General features: G+C 39.9%; 1 protein-coding gene across 5 annotated transcripts in view; it reads right to left on the reverse strand.

The window, feature by feature from the left end:
* Positions 1–23,552, reverse strand: part of KCNG2 (potassium voltage-gated channel modifier subfamily G member 2) — a 56,718-nt gene that overhangs the window by 14,911 nt on the left and 18,255 nt on the right. For all 5 annotated transcript variants that reach the window (XM_057424235.1, XM_057424234.1, XM_057424237.1 and 2 more), the window contains one exon: positions 6,530–7,353. In XM_057424235.1, coding sequence (XP_057280218.1) covers positions 6,530–7,273 — 744 coding nt within the window. In that variant the 5' untranslated portion in view covers positions 7,274–7,353. The remainder of the gene's footprint in view (positions 1–6,529; positions 7,354–23,552) is intronic.

Below are 23,552 nucleotides of genomic sequence, written 5' to 3' on the forward strand. Positions count from 1 at the left end.
AACATGACTGGAGGTCAAGCAACTGTTATCATGAGATTGCTTCAGAGCCTCCCTGGATGATTTACCTGGAAGTCAGGAGAATAAACGCACTGGTAGATATAGATATAGTTATGGTGGTGGAACCAGAGAAGCATTAAAAGAAATTAAATATGGAGCATATTTTGTGTGGGTGAGCATATGGAGCATATGTGTGGGTAAGCCACATTGCACCAAACATAAACCACTTAACAACGTGACAAAGTTACCAATACTTTCAAAGAGTCTTAGCTGTTTAATTATTTATCACTAATGTTATATTGCAGCATATTTATACAATATTTAAAAGAAGACCTGACCCGACTACTTATTCATAAGAAGATATCCTGTAGACTGGAAGAGTTTATTAGTACAGCATAAAGTTATTAAAAAGTCAACAGGAATCTTAGCTTATTCAACTCTTGCCTCATCCTCAAGCTAACAGCAAAGAGAAATACTCTCCATTTTTTGACTTCTAAGCCTAAAACACTACTGAGAGTTTCAGGTGGTTCCCAGCTGTAACCTACTGTCCTCAAAATCTTCCAGGGCAGCGCCTGGTCCCAGACGGATTTCTGTGTTTACTTGATAAAAGCAACTTGTGAAAAGATGCTGCAGTGAGACCCAGCATTGGTAAAAGCCAGGTATGAACATCTCAGCCAGTGACTTTGCTGAGGTGGGGAATTGAACAGAAAGTCTGCAAGCTCACTGTCGGGATTTGTGCAAACAGTTCCACAGTGTCAAATGCCTACCTCCCAGTCTATAGGCAACTTTTAGTGAAAGAAACATTCCTCCTGATAGAACAGAGAAAGATTTTCTCACTGGACCATGTTTCCTTTATCTTCTCTTGAAGAAGCTGTCATGACAGAACAATTAGATACGTCTATATTCTCTGACCATCAGACAGGAGCGGAGAGACCACACTATGATGACTCAGACTTGCACTGCAGGACTTTGTAGTCACTCCTCAGTTTTTGACTCTAAGGATATCATGCAGCAATAGCATCTTGTATAAACTAAGTTGGTCTTGCTTATAGAAAGAAAAAAAAATTCTTTGCTTAGAAACCTAGCTCACAGCCTGAGGCATTAATGTGCCTATGTACCTGAACAGCATTTGTGATCTACGTGCAGGACTACAGAGTACAAGTGATGAAACTACATGAGGCAGATTAAACACATTATTAACAAAGCAGACTTTTACTTATTGCTGATGACTAAAGCTGTGGGTAAAGGATGCTCTCAAAACTTGTAATTTGGACTGTGTGTTACTATTTTGATTTAAATACCATCTGAGCAGAAAACCTACTTTAAGCTTATGAAAGAAAGAAAAAAAAAAGAGAAAAAAAAAAGAGAAACACCTTACTTTTAGTTAAAATACAGCTCTGCAGTGCTGTGAGTCCTACATCCCTTAAGCAAGGGCATGTGAATGTGAAAGGGAACATGAATCTCACGTGGGTACAGGAACTTCTTTGTGCACAACATTGTAGAAAAGGCAGGTGACAATTGTTACTGAGTTATTTGGTCTTTTCCTGTGGCCTGAACTGCATGGAGCAAGCACAAACTGCAAACTAACAACACAGAGGTTGAGTACATCAGTAGATTGGATCAAATGGCATAACTGGTGATATTGTTACAGCTCATGGGTTTTACATTTAAATAGTAGAACTGAGAGAATGGTATAACAAATTCTCAGATGATCCCCAGGAAAATTAGTGCTATTCCCCAAGATGCCTTTTATAAAAAGTCACCCTTGGTGCCTATATACTAAAAATAGTTATCTGTAATACCAGCAGGGAGACTTTTTCAAATACATGGTTGACTGTGTTGTAATTTCTAGAACAGTTTATTCCACAAATAAAGGAAAAACACAAGCTGCAATTTTATTAAGACTTCCATTCATGAAAACAAACCATCTATACATCATGAACATGTGGCTCTAAATTGAAATTAAGAACGTCTCAGTATTACATGCAGAAAACCAGATGAACAGTCACAAAGGAGAGAAAGTGCTAAAGATGAGCTTTTCTGTAATGAAAAGCTTCATTCTAAACTCTTAGAGTGCTATCTTAATAGAGAAAGCATCAGTAACAACAGCTTTACTCCTTTACATTACTTTTCATTGAAATAAGCAAGCAGTTTAATGTTAAAATGACACATTGCCCCACTCAGAAGTACCTCAAATTGCAAGAGGTATCATTAATTCGACAAAATGCCCTGACATACTGAGTCCCTGAATACTTATACTTCTCCATATTTAGCTTCCTTTTTAGATTACAAACCTAACCAAATCACTAATGAAGATGTTGAACAGGAACGGACTCAGTATGGACCCTGGGGTACACCACTATTCACTGGCCTCCAACTAGACTTTGTGTCACTGATCACCATCCTCTGGGCCTCACTGTTCAGCCAGTTTTCAACCAACCTCATTGCTCATCCAGCCCTTACACCAACAGCTGATCTATGAAAAGATGTTGAGAATCATAAATGACTCTCTTAACCTTGTCTGAAATTACTTTTGTGTGGACCTTTGTGAAATGAGATCTTTAGTCACAAGATTGCTTAAAACTCCCATTCACAATTCATCTATTCCCCATCCTCACTGATACGAAAGTTGAAGCACAGTGTATAAATTAAGCTTAGAAGGTTAAATAGTTTCAAGTTTCTTTATGAGCTATCCTTAACTTCATTATTTATGACTCTTTTTGGTATAACATTCTTCAGCTGAAGGTTATTGAACTGTAACTTCCTATCACAGTACCTTTAATTAGACTAGCTTTTCCCAGTCCGTTAGAAAGCACAGTGAAGAAGGAAGTACACTCTGATCTCCTCCTGCTTTACACTGTGGTGCTACAAATGATTGAGCTCAGTGGAACTCAGGCCTATAAACACTTCTGTGAGCCAGGACAAAATGCTTGATGTTAATCAAAGTTCACCACATTTCTTCTGTGGTGAGAAAGTCTAACAAAAGAAAGATTTCTTCTTTGGATAGAAATGGTCAACATTCGTTTTCACCAAGAAAACAATGAAGAGTCTAGTATGATGACCATCTGGCTTTCAGTTGAATCTCTCCATGTCTTTTGGTTGCTCAGCTCTTACTGCATTGTTAAAGCTCTTGCTGTAATGTATCCCCAACTGGTTTAAGACTCCTGTGATGTTCTAGCTGCTTTCCTTAAGTCACTTGATGCCTGCCATTTGTTTAGAGAGTTGAGAAGCCCACTTGAAGGGGGGCATCATACGCCTGAAATGCCTTAAGGATACTCTATGCCTCTGACTATTTTTATGTCTTGGCGATCATTTTTGTGGTGGTCTTGAAAGAGCTCAGCGCCTGCAGGCTCTTGCTATGATTTTGTCTCAGCAGTATTTTGTCTGAAGAGGGGACTTTTTATCATTAAATCTAGATCTTGCATAGAAATCTCCCTTTCTGAAAATTTTGAAATGAAAAATTTATTATTTATATTGATTATTACACACCAAGTACAGCGCATCCTTGAAATAGTATTTACTGTTTATTTGTTCCTTAGCCAAGAGGGATGCACATACATTTTCAGCTTGTTAGGAGACTGCAAAACCAGACCAAAGGGCTATCTCTGGAAACAAATTTTAAACTAGGTACTAAGATACAACTCAGGATGATTAACATCACTTTAAATTCATTCTCTTCTCTCCACACCTGTTATTTGATGAGCTGCTTTGGCCTGATGAGACATGTACGGATGATACTCAAAGAGTTTGCAGCCTAGGTCTCTGATACTACAAGCAATTCTATGTGGGCATATGCCTTACTCCATGTCTAGCCTTATTGAGGCTGAAAAGATCTACATGGGTATTTACATCCATTTGTGCAGGACCAAAATCAGTCACTGCGTATGACTCTGGGCATGGCTAATTACAACTCCAATAGAGTGTTGACTTGCATTAATTCAGTGGCCAGGGAGGAGAAGTGGGGATGAACTCAGCTATGTGAAAAGTGATTATTCACCTGTCCTCTGTGCCGAAGAACCACGTTTGTCTCAAAGTAACCACTTCTGCTCTGTCCACAGACCTTCCCTGTGTAAAGGGCAGAACAAAACCTATTTGCAGGAGTTCTGTGCCTTTAGAATATAAGGGCACAGAAAAATATGATTTATTTTTAACTCCTCTGTATTCCAAGCATTTCACCTTTGTAACATGAACTGAAATCAGTAATTTACTTTTGATTGAAGTAGAGTATGTTTAGCTGAATGCTACCTTCCAGAAGGGCACTGAGCCTTGAACTGGAAACACCAAAAAACCCAAATTCCGCTAATTCTCTTCCTAGACTGCCCAGTAATTAATCACCATGATATTAAATATTGGCATATAGTTTCCCATGCAAATTTATCAGGATTCAGCTTTTAACCATGCATCCTCTTCCTAATTTAAAGGTCCTTTAGACCTTTCTCCTCCTCCCATAAAGAGCACTTATTTGCTTAATCTAGTCACCTTCCTTTCAACAATCTAAATAAACGGAAATGCTCAAGTTTCTTATTATATGGCACTTTCTCCAGGTCTCTAATATTTATAGGTTTTTTCACTCACTCCAGTTTTTCAAAGCAGTGTGAGAACTGACTGCAGTATTCTTGTGTCAGTCTCACCAATGCCGCATACAGGCACAAAATCATCTTCCAGCTTCTAATCGCTATTCCCCAGCTTAGATGTTCAAGGATCACATTAACCCTTCTGACCTTACGCTGCAATAGGAAATCACATTCAGTTGCTTGTACCCTAAATCATATTTAGATTCCTGTTTGGGGAATTACACGCTCTACTTTTGCAAGAGCAAGTCTGCATTCACCTTTATTGTACAATTCTGCATTTGACTATGAAAATGTGCTCCTTTTAATTGCCCCAGCTTACCAAGAAATCCAGGCTTCTCTCATATGCTTGCTCTACTCTCATTATTACCCTGTTCTACCTAACAAATATAAGCCTACTATTGTGACTTCCTATTTATGTTCAGATCATTAGTAAAAACATAAGGTACCTAAACTCTGGTAATTCTGAAGGCAATTGTTCAGCTCGTACTTAAACCCAGGAACATCTAAACACTAAATACATCTCAGTTTTGAACTGCAAAATATCCCTTGTACTTTAAAGTCCAGAATAATGGAGCACTGATGGTTAATTACAGTAAAAGATGTGTGTTTTGGAATAAATATTAAAAAAAAAATTATTGGGACAATGTCGTTTTACCTAGTACGCAACACTACTATCCTCAAATTTTAGATCATAAAAGCCTTTAAAACAAAGATCTTATAATAAACCAAATATCAAACAACATACCAAACGTTTTGCCTTTTCTTTCCTGGCCTCTACTGAATGACTCTTACTCCAGATCAACCAACTCAGTTGACATCTAACCTAAGAACACATCGCAAGCAAAGGGTGGGTTTAACTGCACCTGAGGTACTCAGTCAAACGCAGGGGGCTCTCTGGAGCTTATGGACTAATTTTCCATCAGCAGGTTTTTTACTTTCAATGCTACAAAACAGTAAATGCTTCCTGTCATTCTCTTTTCTGCTAGTGGCAGTGAGCGATGAGCCACTCAGGACCTGGTGACAGCACACAAGAGGATTCTTGCTTTCAGGAGAGCTTAGCCTTCAGCTGTGAGGCAGAACTTGATGGGGTGAAGTAGCTGAAGTTCACAATCACATTTAATGGTCATGGGGCTGGGAAATAAACCCAAACATTTAGTATCAAGCTTGGAACTGAGTAAAACTAAAGAAGCCATAAACTCTGAAAAGTCCTCATCCTCCAAACCCCTCAGATAGATTGCATTTCAGCACATATTTACTGAGAATGTGAATGTCATCTATCTATCTCCAGAGGAGCTCTCTTTGGCCTACATACAGCTAATCCTAGGGAACTGAACTGCTTGCACAAATAAGGGACTAAACCCTTAGGAAATTTGTTGAACTGAAGAATAAACAAAATATCCATAAGACTTTATTTTCAAGGGCATGAAGCATCCATAGCTTACACTCGAGAATACTAAGCACGTCTGAAATTGGGACATTTGCTTTGTTTCTGCTGTTAAATTGCTGCCTCAGCTTCCCTGCCCTTTACCTCACCTATAGCATCAAAATATTTTAGATGTGTTTTTTACAGTGGAGTACTGAGAGTTCATTCAAAGTGGTATGTTCAAGTAACTTTTAAGGAAAACTATTTGTTAGCTCTTAACATAACAAAGCATCAAGCAAAGCTGATTTTTATATCCACAGCAGCTAGTTTGTGATCTGGTTAGAGATGTCAGAAAACAAATCTGTTGGGTAAAGCTGTCTGCTGCTGTGACTGGCAAAGCTGTGTTGGCAAAGTGGAGTTTGGCCCGATCAATATTAAGTGGCAGAATGCTTTCTGTGCTCTACCCTGGCCAGGCCTCCACATCATAAATACTGAACGCAATACCTGCATGATTGCTGGAGTGATTGTGCCCACCACCTTCCCTGAGGAGATAATAATGCAAAACACACTTTACTCTGAGAAAAGCTGAACTCACCCGATCTTCTTCTTCTCTGACATCTGGCATGGTGCTGATGCAGAGGCTGACTGCAGTGATGGCAACAAAAGAGATTGAAATACAAGCAAAGATCTTTCCTGGGATCCCTGAGTGGGGGTTCTCCACCATATCCCTGAGCTTTCGCATGCACAAACTCAATCGGCTATTGTCCTGGAAGGCACATTGCGTAGTTTCACTAAACACCAGCTCCCCTTCATACAGTCTGGCCTCAGCTGCCTCCTCCTCTTTCTGTCGCAGTCTCTTTTTACAGCACCACTCCAGGTGGTCCTCTTCTATCCCCCAGTACACAAGCTCCTCCTGAAAAGAAAGAGCACACATCTCCCTGAGAAGCCTCAGCTTCCCAGCTGTCAGGAAAGTCATGATTGTCCTGAAGGCACTAGGATTACGGTCAAAAAAGAATTCATTGCAGCTAACATCATAATCATCACAGATGTTCATGATCTCATCATAATTGTTGCAAGATTTTAGCTTCCCAAGCCTGGTCAAGGGGCAGTTCTCCAAGGTGGTCCATGGAACTTTGTATTTAATACCACCTACGTTGATGATCACAAACCTTGTCTGGTCATCCAGGCGGGCTAAATAGCACAGGTCTTCCCCTGGGTGCAGAAGTTTGGCTTTTGTGTAGAAGAATCCTTTCTTGGTTTGGACTTCACACAGGTTTTCCAAGTTATTGAAGGAGTAGGAGCTGAACTCAGGCTCTGCATTCCTAGCAAGCAATGCCATTTCGTGATACTTCTGTTCAGTCCATAGGGAGATCAAGGCTACTTTAAGAAACGCATGTGGAGCTTGACTGGAGAGTCAATCTGTAAAACAGAAGTTTAAAGTTACAATAAACTTAGGACATTGCTAGATGAAAAACTATCCTGTACTCTCAATCCCACTAAATTTTTCTCCATGGCACTGTTCCCCCCCCCCCCCCCCCCCCATTATTTTAAGACTATCTTTGCTTGATAGTTGCTTGGGAAAAGAGCTTAAACTTAGGGTCAGAAGCAATTGGGTCAGAAGCCACACTGATACTTCTACAGGGTTTAGCCAGTGAATGAATGGAAACAAAACCATATTCAGAAATTTCTTTTCTAGAGCTATATCCAGGACATCAGTGGATACTGGAAGGGAAAACTGGTCTTTTGGATACATGGTAATTTACATTTTGGCAAGTTAATAAAGAAACTTATTTGCAATTTTTTTTTTAATTATTATTTTGACCCATCTACGTAATGTTTTTTGACCCATCTATGTAATGTTTCTATTAAATCTACATAGTATTTCTATCATGCTGCTTACAGTGTGTGGATATAAAGGATACCTACAGTACAGTCAGAAATGTGACTGCAGTAATACTGGTAATTCCCAATTTAAATTCACCAAGCTTAGGTACTGCTAGCAATGAATATGTGGGAGCTAAGAATTCTGCCTGCAGCCAGCACCTAAGCAGGTTTGGGTGCTTGAGCATAAAGTGTGTGCTACCAAGATTCATTTGCCACTGGTACCTCAACTAATTGGATTAAAACTATGTTGGGCATATCTACCTGAGCAGCCCCACTTCTAAAAGGTAGAGAAGCTTTCATTCTCCTGCTGGGGTGACTGCCATTCAGGCTAATGACAGCTCCTGCAGGGAGGTGTGCATCTTGGGTTTGAGTGGAGACACAGATCTTGCCTGGGATCCTGGAGCTGCTGGAGGCTCTTCTGCAGTTTTGACTATGGGAAGTGGACAGGGTGCCCAGCAGCCTGTCAGTAGCTCTGAAATGGAAAACTGAACCTAAGAATGAAGTGGAGCTGGAAGTGATCCGCTTGTTGCTCTTACTTCTGGATAACGCAGAACTCAGTCACATTTAGCAGCAATTATACAAATTATGCATAATTTCAGTATTTAATTTGTGCATTCTGCTTACTCCTCCTTTACCACACCACAAACCATGAACACGTTTTTTCACCTGACACATTGCTTCCTCACCCTCTTGAGAGCTCTCCACCCAGGTTCCCCAAAACTGTCTCTCTAAAGCAGTACTAGGATGTCTTGAAATGTTACCATGTAATCGCTTTAGCAAATCACTCAAAACTTCCTGAATTACCCAAATATGAAGTAGGAAACAAGAAACTGGTGTAGGACTGTTGGGACTCCACACAAAAGACCTGGACTGAGAATCAATGCAGTATGGGGAACAATCTTATGCAGGGGATATAGAATCACAGAATAGTTAGGGTTAGAAAGGACCTTAAGATCATCTAGTTCCAAACCCCCTGCCATGGGCAGGGACACCTTGCACTAAACCATGTCACCCAAGACTCCATCCAACCTGGCCTTGAACACTGCCAGGGATATAGAAACCTTACAAGTTGACAAAGTCAGGAGAAAAAGATGAGTTGTGAAGGGTAGTCTGATGTTATTCATGACAGGACGGTAACCATGAGGCAGTTACTTCATAATTTATAAGCAACATTCTCCAATTCCCTTTGAATCTCATGACTCAGCCTGGAGAGAACACTGAACAAGCGCGTTCTAGGTAAAAACAGAGAGCACACACATTCAAATGCACTCCCAGAGCAGCATCTTCCTTTGTCCCTAATCAACTCATTAACTCTTAACTCATTAGACTTAGTAAAAAAAATCCCCAACAGAAAATAGTGAGTACTTGCTACTCCCAGACCAAAGTCACCCTCTAAATACTCTTACCAACCACACTCAAACAACTGAATCACAGCAACAGCAAGCGGTACTCCTGCTTCAACATTTCTGCGATGATCCAGCCACTGAATTTTAGAAAGGCATTCAAGATGGATATTTGTAAAAAGTCAGAGAAAGGCTGGCTTACATACAAAAGGCCTAAAGTCACCTAAAGATACTTTTTGGCACTGTGAAAATTTCAGAAGAACTAACGATGCCAAAATCTCTCCAATTTCACTTTGGGCAAAAAAATTGTTTAAATATCTGCTTATACAGGGCAACACGAACAACAGAGAACAGCTCCTTCATCTGGCTAAGGGCCAATAAAGGGTAAAAGGCAGCAACATGCATTCTGAGAAATGGGTGGTTTTACAGCACAGGCTTGAGTGCAGCTGGGACTGCAAATACCATTACTGTCACAATGAGAGCGCATTGTCAGCATGGCATATGCTTTAAGGATTTAGCCTCTTGTTGCTTTTTGCTGGTAAGATAAAATATTCACCGTCACCACTCAGGGCACTGTGCTTTGTTTTCATGCCTCACTTGTTACACAAGTCAACATACAAGAAGTAGTTTACATTGTTTTGACATCAAGGCTAGGATTTGCTTTTTTCCTCTCCCTGGTGTAGCAGGCTGTCGCATAAAGGGGACAGATACATTTCATGGAACTACTTTGAATCTAGTCTTACATGCACTTCTTCCTTCTTCTAAGAAGCAGCTAACTCGAAGTGAAAATATGTAAGCATGTTATTACAAAATCTCTGAATTACAGAGGATTAGTCTTTTGTGGATATAAAATTTATGTTGATTAAACTTAAAGCTTAAGGAAGCATCTATTAATTTTTTTTTGTGGATAAATCAGTGGATAAATAGAAATTGATAACAGAAGTAGGTATAGATAGTATTGCCTGTGGTTTAACAGGTTGATTCTGGACAGTACTGGTAGCACCAGATGCTGGAGTTCAGTTACTAAAGTGAATTTTCTAACCTCACACTTCAAGATCCCCAAATCCACAATAGTATACACTATTAATTGGCAGCACTTGTTTTGGAAATCTCAGCTTAAAAGTAAGCACATGAAGACGGTGAGGTGGTTGTCCTGGACCAGGGCTCAGATGCTTGTGGAGGAGCATGGGAAAGCTTGTTTTGTCACTTTAACTGCCTTACAGAAAACCCGAATACATTGCTGTGGGCTCCCAATTTGGCATCTAACCCAAGAAGTAAAATAAGCCTGGAAGGTCTGATTTCTGATCTTATGTGTATGGAATGTATCATGACCTTCCATGAACATTAAAGGGTGTTTCAAAATTATGTGGGTCTTAAAATACTCTCTGCATGCCAAGGTTATCTAATGTATGCAGATTCCTACAGTAAAGCATCCCATTGAAGATTAACTTTAAAAGCCAATACTTCCAGAAATGATACTACGCTATCATCCAGTTGGCATTTCTACCATTTAATCTGACACACGGGTGCAAGAAGAACTATTAAAACACAGGCTGTAATAAGCTGCCCATGATACAGAACAGAATTTAACTCTATATTCATTGTTCATAATTTTAAAAAGCTGTGGGAGAAATGCTGTATAAATGTTTCAGTTTGATAATCACACACAGGGTGAGTCATACATCTTGTGGATTCTTTTTTAAGTAGAGTCAAATATTTTTTATTCACTAATAAGTACTTTCTTTGGCCATCTATGTATGCATATGTGTGTGTATACACACACACACAAGTTCAGCCAAATTCTGTCAATAGCTGATAACTGAGAGCTTTACAGGTATTTCTATCAAAGATTTTAAAGATTAAATAAATGTCAGAAGCATGCATCTCTTCATATTCTCCTTTTTTGTTGAAATATTTTCTCAGTGGAGAGGGGGCTATTTCCCTATTTACTGACTTTTCACCTTGCCTGCTTCTATCACTGTTCTTCACACAAATATTCTTCAGCATCCTTTTTTATCAGTATTGCTGTACCTAAGTCACATATGGGTTTGCATGTGACTCCTCTGGTCTCAAGTTGCTTGAATAAGAAAGAAAAATGGGGCAAAAGAGGCTGGTCAACCCAGTGAGAAGAGCTTTAAAATGGGCAGAGTGCTTGTACCTTTTCTGGGAAATCATCATCATTAGGTGCCTCTGAAGTACCAGTATGTTAATGCATGCAGCCAGGGGAGCAGAAAGGAAGAATTCAGAGATCTGCATGCAGCTGCACTGAAGAAACTGATATTATGAGGGGGGTCAGTTTAGTACAGTTGTACTACAGTTGCAAGAGGAAGCCATGAGGCTTTTTAGTAATTAATGTTTTAAGATTTTCCTTGAGAAATTAAACAGACTTTGACAAAGAACAGGTTATTGTGTCATAATTTAAAGCCACAGACATGAAACATAGATTAGGGTGAGCACAAGATGTTTTGTCTCGAGTCCAATGAGAGTTGAGTCACCAAATCCATCCTGCAGTGCTCAGCCATTTCCAGTCAAAAGACATGCTGGAACCTGACATCGTTACCTAGGATGAAAGCAATCCAATCCAACTTCTTACTGTAACATGATTTATTATTCACAACACACACAATTATTTTAATAGTAAAGTTTACATGGAATTGACCATACATTTGATGCTATTACAGCTAATACTTTGGACAAAGTAGTTCACAGGAGATCCAAGTTACTCTTGTACTTACTGCACTTTGGTGGAACCTGGACTCCAGTTATGAGTCACTGCCAGGCACTGTGGAAACACGAAGAGAGAGCACCTGCCCACAAGGCTTATAAAATACAGAACAGATACAGATGGGGTGCAACCAACACACAAATTAAAAACCCAACCAACAACCAACCAAAAATCTCTTCGCCTGATTTGTGGGAATTAGCTTCTGAGATTGTCTACACTGAACATGAATATGGTTTCCTATGTACTCATGATCATAGAATCATTTAGGTTGGAAAAGACCTGTAAGAAAATCGAGTCCAACCACAAACACTGCCAAGTCAACCACAAAACCACTTCGACGCATCTATGTCTTTTAAGTACTTCCAGGGATGGTGACCTAAACAGTTCCCTGGGCAGCCTGTTCAGTGCTTGCTTCCTAATGCCCAATCTAAACATCCCTGAAGCAACTTGAGAATGTTTCTTTCATCATAGCTGTTACTTGGGAAAAGAAACTGACTCCTGCCTCAGTACAACCTCCTCTCAGGTAGTTGTAGAGAGCAATAAGGTCCCCCTGAGCCTTCTCCAGACTAAACAACTCCAGTTCCCTCAGCCACTTCTCACAAGATTTGTGCTCCAGACCCTTCACCAGCTTCATTGCCTTTCTTTTAACAAGCTTCAGCAACTCAGTATTTCCCTTGAGGTGAGTGGCCCCAGACTGAACACAGGATTCGAGGTGCGGCCTCATCAGTGCAGGCTGTGCTAGTCCAGTTAGGGCACAACAATATCCAACTCTACTGCTTCTTGTCCTCAAATTAACACATTTAGACCCAACATAGGTATCTTTGCACGGCTTGATGATTTTCAATGTGGACAAAGCACTCCTAGCTTTAAAGGCTGCATTACACTTCCTTTGGCAACCTCTTGCTAAGGGAACTACTCAACACATGTCCAAGTAGAACAGATTGAAAGTGAGATTACGTAACATTAATTAAACTAGAAGCATCAAACCATTCTTCTGCAAGCTTTCGTAAACAGTCAGTGCTGAAAGCAATTTTGAAAACAGTCTAGATTTTGACAATTGCGAAGACATGTACATACAACCTGTTTGCTATGTATGTTGCCAGCTTCACTCTCAAAACGTTCAAGAAAGTCAGAACAGAGTAAAACTCCTATAACCTATAAAAAGATACACTGCAAAGGACAAAGGGGAGTTACGTTGATTTCACACAGAGTATATTTTATATAACCCCCAAAAGTTGAATGTTATGTATTTCTGTATTTATTCTCAGTAAAATTTAATACCCCTAACCTGTTAAGCCACCATCATTCCTGCTTAGAAAATAGTCCAAGAAGTTGAAAAGGTACTAGAATTTTCAATAATCCTTCATTTTGTCCATTTCTTCATCAGAGTTACAGGAGGCAGGGATGTAACCTTACACACCTAGCTGAGATGTTCCCATCTAGCAGAGAAAGGCAGGCTTCTCATGTACTGCTGGAGCAGAATAGTTAAGATAGGCTTCTCTGGAGAGTAGTTTGGAGCTACAAGGAGGATGCTGCACCAGTCCAAGAATCCCGGGAAGAGTCAAGCCATAACAGAGGTTGCAAAATCCGGAATGTGAAGCTGGACATTGTTTGCATACTGTGAGCATACATTTTCCCTTACAGTTAAATTAATATAGTGAAGGAAAAAAGGAATAGTTTTCTTCTCTGAACATCCCTCATCACATTTGTACCATGCTGTGTAGTTAGCTGAAATGATTCAATTTGTTAAATGAACAAATCAAATTACTTTACTCAACACTAATTATTCTGACATGTGTCCATAGCTATTTGTCTCCATTAGGCAGGTTATGAGTTATCTAGTGCTACTGCACTTGCCAGAGCTATATAGTGAAAGCATTAACTCTGAGATATCTTTAAGAAAGAAGAGATTTGGTCCAACTAACTACCTGAAACTATGGGATCCTTACCTGTATCTTCATAGCACAAACCAAACTTTTTCTGCACTTCCATAAGCTTTCAGTGCCTGTTTATCTTGGTACCCTAAACAGAATTGAACTATCGTTTCTATGAAGCTACTTGCACACTTCAGTTGCACAGCAGGCAAAGGCAATCATGCTAGATAAAGTACAGGGAGAGGAAGTACTGCTTGCTTTTGCATTCTTCCCCTAATTATGGAATTCTGTTCAGGCTAGCAAGCTTCCAGACTTCACAAATGTCCAAAAATAAAGAGTGCTTTCACAGTGTATTTCACTAAAGAGAACTATCTGTATCCTGAGCAATAAAAAACCTCCAGAACCTGCAAAGCTTAGGCAGATTCTACAAGGATTAGGCAGAAAAACTTTTCCCTATGGAATTATCATTACTTACAGTAAAGACAGAGTATCATGTTCAAACCATGCACTATTTGTTTATGTGTATTAACCCTCATTTGGTTACAAGAAAACAAGTTTCTAAAATATTCTTTCATGCTCAGTTCATAGTTCCTGACTATCTGAACACCAGATATGCGCAAAGTGAGGGATAGGCTAAAGTTCAGACATGGAGCTATACTTTAACTAGAGTCTGAGTTGATATTCCATGTGGAGATTTGTTTGATCCAGTTCCTGTTAACTGCAACTGTGGATAAAGTATATAGTCTCAAAAGCTTAAAACTAAAATGTATTCTGTCTGCACATGCTTGGTCAGTGATTGAACCCTGCTAACAGGGCACCTTTGACCCCAGCTGGCAGCCACTTGATGGGGAAGTTTCTATACTTCCATGAATCATACACAAATTTATTTTAGGAGACTTAACAATTAATCATTTTAGTATCCCATTTAATCGACCAGTCTAAGAGACTCATACGTGGTACCAAACTTAGGATGGTGTTAATTGCCAATCTGTTTCTTGTCCTGCCATTAGACTGCTGCATTTCAAAATAACAGTCACCAAAATCCAGTTTTGAAAAATATATACTCCAGTCATGATTACGTGCCCTCAGCTGGCCTAATGTACAATGTGAACGGCACTGTCAGATGCAAAAGTGACAGACTTTTGTCAGTGTGTGTGTCAGACAGTGTGTAGGATAACAGCATTGTTTATTCCTTTCACCCAGGAAATTAAACAGATTGTCGCATTTTTGTTGCCAAAATCCTGGAAGCGTGAAAAGGCAAACTAGTTACTGTGTATTTGCAGATCACAGAATTATCATTCAGGTGTTCCAGTGGATCCGCAGACCACTGCAGGGGAAAAAGCAGTTTTTAGCATGAGCTTTGCTCGCTCTCTGATACCAGTATCTTTTATTTCTGATCTATCCTACTGATTTTTGCGATTCTATACTTAGCAGCTTCCCACCCAGATGATTAACATTCCTGATTTAGTACCAAACGTAGCAACTAGATTTCTGACTGGAAATACAAAGGTTTGACTGTGTGATGCCTCTCTTGGCCCAGTTTCACATTCAGAGGTTCATGATGATCTTCTGCGGCATTTTTCCTAATAAAAAATGGATGGGTGTACCATCCTTACCATGCCTGATGTCTCTTTCAGGGCCATTCACAAGTTTGCATGAATGCTGGTTAGATAAACATTTAAAAGTATGACAGGGTGAGAGGAAATAGCCTCAAGTTGTGTCAAAGCAGGCTTAGACTGCGTATTAGGAAAAGTTTCTTCACTGAAAGGGCTGTCAAGCATTTGAACAGGCTGCTCTGGGAAGTGGCTGAGTCACCATCTCTGGAGATGTACTTAGGGACATGGTTTAGTGGTAGATTTGGCAGTGTGAGGTTTACCATTGGACTTGATGATCTTAAAGGTCTTTTCAAACCTAAATGATTCTATGGTTCTGTGATTCTATGAATAAATGCTTTTATCAAGTGCTCATTGTTTTTAGATGTAGATCTAGGCTTTTTAAGTTCTACATGAAATCATCTGCAGAGAAGATAAATTGTAGACAGATGCATCCTGCTCCTTGTGTTAGCTTTAATTAGCTAACACTGGATTTTATGCATCTCCATTGTTTTTTCTCAGCTGATGTTCTTGCTCATGTGTTTCATATGTCAATTGTGTACTGACCTCAAAAATATTCCCATCTCTGTTTCAACACAAGTCTACCTTTGAATTCAACATGATTTTAGTTAATTATTAACATCACTGCAGAGAATACTTTTTAATTTTAGACTCTTAAGACTGCATACTTAACCCACGGTTGCAGTTAACTGGAACTGGATCAAACAAATCTCCACATGCAATCTAATTTCCTCAGACTCTGGTTAAAGTGTAGCTCCCGGTCTAAAGTCTGTTCACTTCATCCCACCACTCTCTTTGTGCACATCTGGTATCTCTGTTCAGATAGACAGGGCCTATGCACTGAGGATGAAAGCACATTATACAAACATATGAGGGTTAATACAGTTAAACAAAACATGGTTTGAAGGTGATGCTCTGTTTTGATTGTAAGTAATAATAATTCTGTAGGGAAAAGCTTTGCTGCCTGATCTTTGGAGGCTCTGCCAGTTTTATTATTGCTTTGAATACAGTGAGTTCCCTTCGCTGAAATACACTGTAAAAGCACTTCAAATTTTAAGATATTGTGACTTCTTAAAACTCAGCTATCTGAGCAGGGTATCAAAACAGCACAGACAAAAAATGGGCAAGATGGGAAAGACACACAGCTTTCAAACTGAACCTATCCCATGAAAATCCTCTCAAGGTCTATTCATTCTAGTCTAGTCTAGTCTAGTCTATTCTGTTCTATCGAGTACCCCTCCAATACAGAGAGGAGGGAAGAGAAATGGAGATTCATGAGGCAAAGAGACTGCAGTCCTCGCTCCCATTTCCCTTACCACTATGAAGGCAGAGGAGCACAGACAAAACAGAGCACAGGTTAGAGAAAGGACAGTGAAAAGAGTGGGATGGAAGAGAAATATCATGTATGATTCCAGCACAGGTGAGATGGAAAAGAAACAGAGAAAGTAAAACAAAACCAAAGGTGACTATGACAAGTCTTCATTTTGACAACAAAACATTACAATATACAAACGGCTTCCGCTGTCACATGGATGGATACAAACCACCTGATTTCAGACATGTTATTTCAGTAGCCTAGTATTAGAGTGATCAGTTTGTATGTAGTCAGTGAAAAACAGACTCTCAGCTTACATGTTCAGAATCTTGATTTTGGGGAAGCCACTGATCAGCCACTGCCTCTATAGCTTGGCCTGCGTTTTTAATTCTGACTCCAAAATTGAATGCTTACAGCTATACAACATACGAATCCCACTCATAAGTTGTCCTATTAGCCTCAGCTTTTCATTCAAGCCCAAGTAAAGACAACTTATGGACATCACAAAGAGGACTGTGGTAAATCACAGAATGTTTAGGGTTGGAAAGGACCTTTAAAGATCACCTTGCTCCAAGAATCAAGAGATTTAGTCCTGCAGCAGAAATCATTCAACTTTAGGAATGGATGTGGACCAAAAGCTACCACTAAAATAGCTTTCATTCTTCCAGCTATAGCTGTTAGGTTCAAGAGAAGAAGTAGGCTCTGTCAGAGGGGAAGTGAAAGCAGAAATGAGGGAGAAAAAAAGATATCCTGGAGCTTTGGGAAAGGTACCTGACATTTTACATATCTGCCACTGGGGTCCTACTGAAGCAGCCCATTCACCTCAGTGCTCAGTTTTGCTGAATGACAACTCACTACAGAAACAATCACATCTATCTGACAGACACAGACCCCAGGGACGCTTCATCCACTCTTCTGTGCCAGCACTCCAGCACCTCTGATATAGACATCATGCATGCTTGGTCTACAGCACTAGCTCCAGTCTCTGCATTGCATGTTTGGATGCGTGCCTCCAAAATGCTGTGTTTCCGTTCCCTATACAGCCCACTCACGTTAGGGCTGGGATGAAGTCGGGACTGGAGGAAATCTTTCAGACCCAAATGTGCTTAGGTAGAAGGACAAAATGCTATGAAATTGCTACTCCCTTCCCTCCTCCAAATCCTGGCTGAAAGAGCAGGGAACATTAGAACACTTTTTTTTTAAAAAGGGAAAAGGGAAGAAAGGAGAAAGGAGCAGATAAACTCTCCAGAAAGTATGTATGCTTGAAATTCTATGCTGTCTGGGAGCTGGAAGAGAATTCAAACAGCTTCGGGTGGACAGGTCCTGCCAGATATCAGTCCGCAAGGAGGAGAACCTGGAGCTGAGAATTTAGTTCTGCCACTTGCCCTAATGTGCTGACCCTGTCTTATGTCCCTGATCAGAATGAAAATTTCTCAGTTTTTCTACTGTCTTCCTCTTCATCCTATCTCTATTTATCCTCTACACTGTATCAACCTCTTACCCCTTTCCCTCCTTCTCACACTTCTTTCCCATCAATCATTCTCAAGGGACTTGTGAGAATATGAGTATTGTCTGTATTTTCTGCTGTGTGCAGATTATACCTCCTCCCCCTTCCAAGAAAGAGTAGCAATAAATGAAGACTGGAATTAGATGCCATCCTACCACTCAATGTCTGTACCTTGTCAACATCAAAAAACCTGGGATTAGACTCCTCTGTCTCCAGAGCTCGTTGCCAGTTCTGCCTTGTTTGTTCCAATAACCCTTCCCATACTCACAGGAACACACACATATTTTAGCATAAGATAAATAAGGCTACAGTTCCAGAGCCCTTGGATGAGGTGACCTTTAAACAGATGGGGTACTTAACTCCATGGCATGATACCACACACCGAGCACTGGGAATAAGGACAAATGGCTCATAACTACTGCTTGATGCAGTGAGCATCGCCTGTCCTACCCTCTATGGGCAGAAATCTCCAGATATGTTTTAAAATGAGGAGCTGCTCCAGATCTCACCCCGTACACAAGTTGTATTTCCACAACAAACAAGCTTCCCTGCCTGAAGCAGGAAGCTCCCAGAGCCCTTCACTTCTATTCTACACAGTCTACCCAGAAACACCTACATTTTGCAGTTTTCCAGCATGATGAATGGGAAATATTGCAGCAGCTTAAAGTACATTAAAACCTTTTTTTTTTTTTGCTGAATTAAACATGAAAATTAATACTATAACTAGCAAAACACCCCTTGTGTTTATATTAACTCTAACATAAAATTCTGTTTCAAAATGTCAGTTTCATGACATTTTCCATTCTGAATTCTTCCTAGACAGATGCCTGTGGTGGCATCAGCTTTCCCAACAAAAACTGACATGACAAAGCCAGAGCTTATGGGTGGGAGCATTGATGCTTTTGGCTCACAGAAAAGCATGAGATTGTTTGGATTTTTTCCCCTCAAACAGGTGATAGCAGAAGCCTTTCACAGTCTGGGGTTATAGATGCATTCCCCATTGCTGCCCAGCTACTGAAGAGGATGAAAATGGCCTTAAACAGTCTAGGGCATCTCTGTAGTTTCTCTCACCAGCAACCCACTTCCCTCTACACTGAATTGCCATTGCTGTATTCAGTAGAGAAATGCTTAAATTCACTAAACAGACTTGCTCACTTAAAGAATCATCTGATAATGTTACAGCATTCAATTTTAATGTTTAATAATGAATCATAAGTATTAGAAAACTTTGCACTTTCTCTAATGCAATTATTTCGGTCATTTCACAGAGCTCAAAGAGCAAGGGTGTCAGCATTTTTTAGACCTTGTTCTCTATGAATTTGTACTTTCAAGAGACTTACCTATGCAATGCAATGGGAATGAATGGATTCACTGTGAAGAGGATGTCTTTAAAATCAAGTAAAATATGACCTATCCAGTTATGTGTAGTATCTTCATCATGCTGGATCCTTCAAAGATCACTTCTGTTTTCAACACACTGGAACAGATACTACAGACAGGTTGACAGGCTAATTAATCATGTAATAGACGAAAACTCTTCACTGGTATCTTGCTGGAGAGCATTGTTAGACCAGAGGTCAAGAACACACACTCTGATATACTATTTCCAAAGGCCTGCTTCAGTGACAGAAATGTAGGAAGCTCAATTTCAACAACAGCCCCTTCTGTTCCAGAGGGTTTTGACCCAGTAGGTTAATATGAACCACTGAATGAGGTGAGTTCTTGGGGCAATGAACATGGGCAAGAAAATAACATCAAGAAAACAATACAGGCCTTTAAGAGATGCTCAGGACAGTTATTTGTTTGCTAATTGTTTTTGCAATTGGGCTAGCAAATGAGCGGTTCATGCTCTCCATGAGAAAGCTCTCTTCTATTCAGAGCTTTTTCAGCTTCTGCGGGATTGCTCACCATTGTTCTGCTTACAATACCGGTAGATACACAGAAACATCAGGATAAAATAGCTATGGAATTCATTTTACAGCATCACTACCACTGACAGTGGTTTGTGCCTGAGCACTAATTTTCATGCAGCAAAAGGACGTGTTGTTACTCATAACGCATACATTATTCTGCAAGTGCTACAAACAATAAACCACTCTGCCAGATCCCAGTATCTCTGGCACACACGGAGGCTGTTGGTTGCTCCCCGTATGTTGTCATACTTTAAATCTTATTACCATCGGAAAGATGGCCAGGAATTTCAAGGTACTTCAGTTCCCTGCCACTCAGCCTTTCCCTTCTGTGAAGGCAGCTCCATGAGCTGCGCTGTCTGTGGTGCTTATGAGTTAAAAATGGAAAATTAGGAGGCAATTAACCCAAGGGCATTGTTAAACACCTCCTGCTCTGCAGCTCCAGGATGCTTGCTGCTTCTTCATTCCTCCTCTTACCTGACAGGCCAGCACAGTAGCTAGCCAGTTCATTATACAGCTAAGAGGATATGCATGACTATTTCACTTTCAGCAATGGAAAGCTGCTCTAATTTTCTTGTGATGCCAGAAGTTCCAACAAGCTCTCAAATAAGCTGGAGACTGCCAAGTGTAGGAATGATTTTGCACCTCTTTTTCTTTCACACTATGCTTCCTGACTGCCAAAGCCGGCTCCTGAGAAGGTGCTCTGCAGTTGTATAAGCTGGTCTAATTCAGCAGGTCACGTTTGCAGGAGCACTTCATTACCAGCACACTTAGGTAAGAAAAGCTTTATGTTTGGTTAAATAAGAAAGATAATGGAGTTTCATAACAACTAACAAAAAGGTAGAATCCAGCTCAGTTTCAAGTCTGTACTTTGGTAAATATTTGGTGTATCTTATCCACTACAGAATCTGGAGCCTGGTCTCTACAAAAACTCTTTCCTCTCACTCCATAGTAACAGCACTGAACAGAAGTGTTTCTAAAGCACACGGCTTATGTGCTCAACAGCTCTGTGATATTTGTACCAACACAACAGAACCTTGATACAACAGAACACCCCAGATTTAGCTACTTGTTTTTTTACTTTTTTCATTTTTTTAATCAACTTTACTTATCCCAGGGCATTATTTCCAAACAAAACTTCATTATTTAATTATTGTTTTCTTGCTGAACTGCCAACCTCTACTGTTAACACAAAAGAGCCATTGAAGAAACATGCACCCCTTTCCTTCTCTCTCCTCCTGAAAAATTTCAATAAATAACATCTCATAAAATATGAATTCGTATCCCATTTGCTTGCTCATCAAGTAAAAAGTAAACATAGATATCAGCATCTAAAAATCTGAATAAAGATCAGTAAATAAGTAGCTAACAGCAACTTAATGAGGACTCTTGAAAGGAAAGCATGTAATCTGATTTGTACTGCATAATTCTTTTTGTATTATTTATTTTACACTTTAAATGACCTCATTTTATTTAATTCATTCAGGCTCAGTAGCTCGCTCTGACACAGAACCATTTTAGCTTAAGCTCTGATCAAACAGCTGCTCTCCAGTTCATTCAGTTCCCTTCCCTTTGCTCTCCAAACTCATTCCCATACAACTAACTACCTGAAATAAGCATTTGGTTGTAGAATACTTCTACACCCTGACAGGAACTTGCAGCCACATTTGGTCTCAGAAACCCTGTGCTGAAGCGTATCATCATACCCTACAAGCCCTAGCTTCAATTCCTGAATCAGCAGGAATTGAAGAGGCAATGGAAGTTGGCTCCTAGAGAGGTCAATCCTCAGGCTTTTGAGGGGCTGAAGCACAGGGGACCTCTGGAAAGATCCTACCAATGCTGTAAAGTGAGTCCAGCTCATAATATACGTTTCTGTGTCTCTGTAGTCATTATAGGGATGTTTTTGTGGTTGTAAAGGAGAGCTTCACATTCTAGGGGGGAAGTAAAGTGTGAAATAAATGAGACAAGAGCAAACACAGATGGGTTTATAAAAAGAGAGTGGGAAAGAGAAAGCACTTAGCTAAACCTCTTGTGGTCAGCTAAGAAATTTAAATTGCACTGTTTTCAGATAAAATACAATGAACTAGTATCACTTGGTGGTTTTATGCTTACAACAGCTAATAAATCAAAAAGAAATATGTGATTTACTGAAACACTGTGAAGGAAGATGAGTGAAGGATAAAAGGCTTTGAACAGAGACAAATATGCTATAAAGCAGATACTTCATTATTTTAGAGCCTAACCCAAGCATATGCTGAATCTCTGCACTTTTCGTGTAAGTTAGCAAGTGCCAAGCAGCTTGTAAGAAGCTTTCTGCCTCTCTCATAATCAGGACCCTAGTCTGCGATATCAGCTAAGAAAACCATTACCAAGTAAATGCATAGCTGGTACTAAGCCCATGTTTCATTATATATGTGGAAACATTACCTTACAAAATTTTGTGTTCCCCCCCCCTTCTATAAATATCCCATACGTATACACATGTGTGTATATATATATATGTATAAATACACATATATGTGTATTCCCCTGAACAAGCAGGGAAGTGGCAGACATGAAATCAGAGACATGGAACGGTTGTGGGTCTCCAAGCACAGCCCACAGGAGTCCAGGGCCAGGAAGCACCAAGGGTCAAATCAGTCATCCGCTCTCACTGGCTTCCAGTACAAATTAGGAGCTTGAATCTGGTGCTGGCATGGAGGCACTTAGTGCAATCTGAGACACCCTGAGATACCTGAGGAAGGCAGATGTGACACAATGGTTACAGCCAGATGCCAAACAAGATGCGCTAGTACATCCAAAAGAACACTGGATGCCCATCTTTCAGCAACCAAAACTGTCCTAGGTAAGTAGGGTCCTTTAGGTCCTTTAAAAATCTCTTCACACAGAGACTTTGGGGATTTATTTTTAATTTCTTGGCAGCAAAAAAAATCCTCCATATTCATAACTTTTTAAAGTATGGCACTCTTACATCCAAAGTCAGCACTGCACATCAACCGATCTCTCCATGGAGATAAGATACTGGAAAAGCAGAAGCTCTGTTAAAAAAAAAATCAATGGTTTTCTTACCATGTTGAGGCGCATGTAAACCTGAAATGTTCTGTAATTAAAGTTAAGCACTATTCTGGAAGAAGCTTTAGATAAGATTCACATTAGGCAGCTATATTTATTACTAGATGCTTCTTCTTCAAGCTGAACATATTCACCAATTTGTATTATGAAGCATAACTCCTTAATTCTCAAGTTAAGTGTGATCACTGCAGATACTGGTTTTGCATGTACCCAGCCTGTTGTGCAACTTTTTGAAGTCTATAGCTTGATCAGGTGTCTGGTCACACAGATGTGATGGGAACCAGCTGGAAATATATATGTGCATACTTATAACTACGAATGTGTATCTAAGTTGAAAAACAGAGCTCATTATTCCTTATTTTTGGAAGGGAGATA

The sequence above is a fragment of the Pezoporus wallicus genome, unplaced genomic scaffold, assembly GCF_028554395.1.
Source record: "Pezoporus wallicus isolate ANWC-B61680 ecotype Strahan unplaced genomic scaffold, APGP_CSIRO_Pwel_v1 contig_5485, whole genome shotgun sequence".
Classification (NCBI taxonomy): Eukaryota; Metazoa; Chordata; class Aves; order Psittaciformes; family Psittacidae; genus Pezoporus; species Pezoporus wallicus.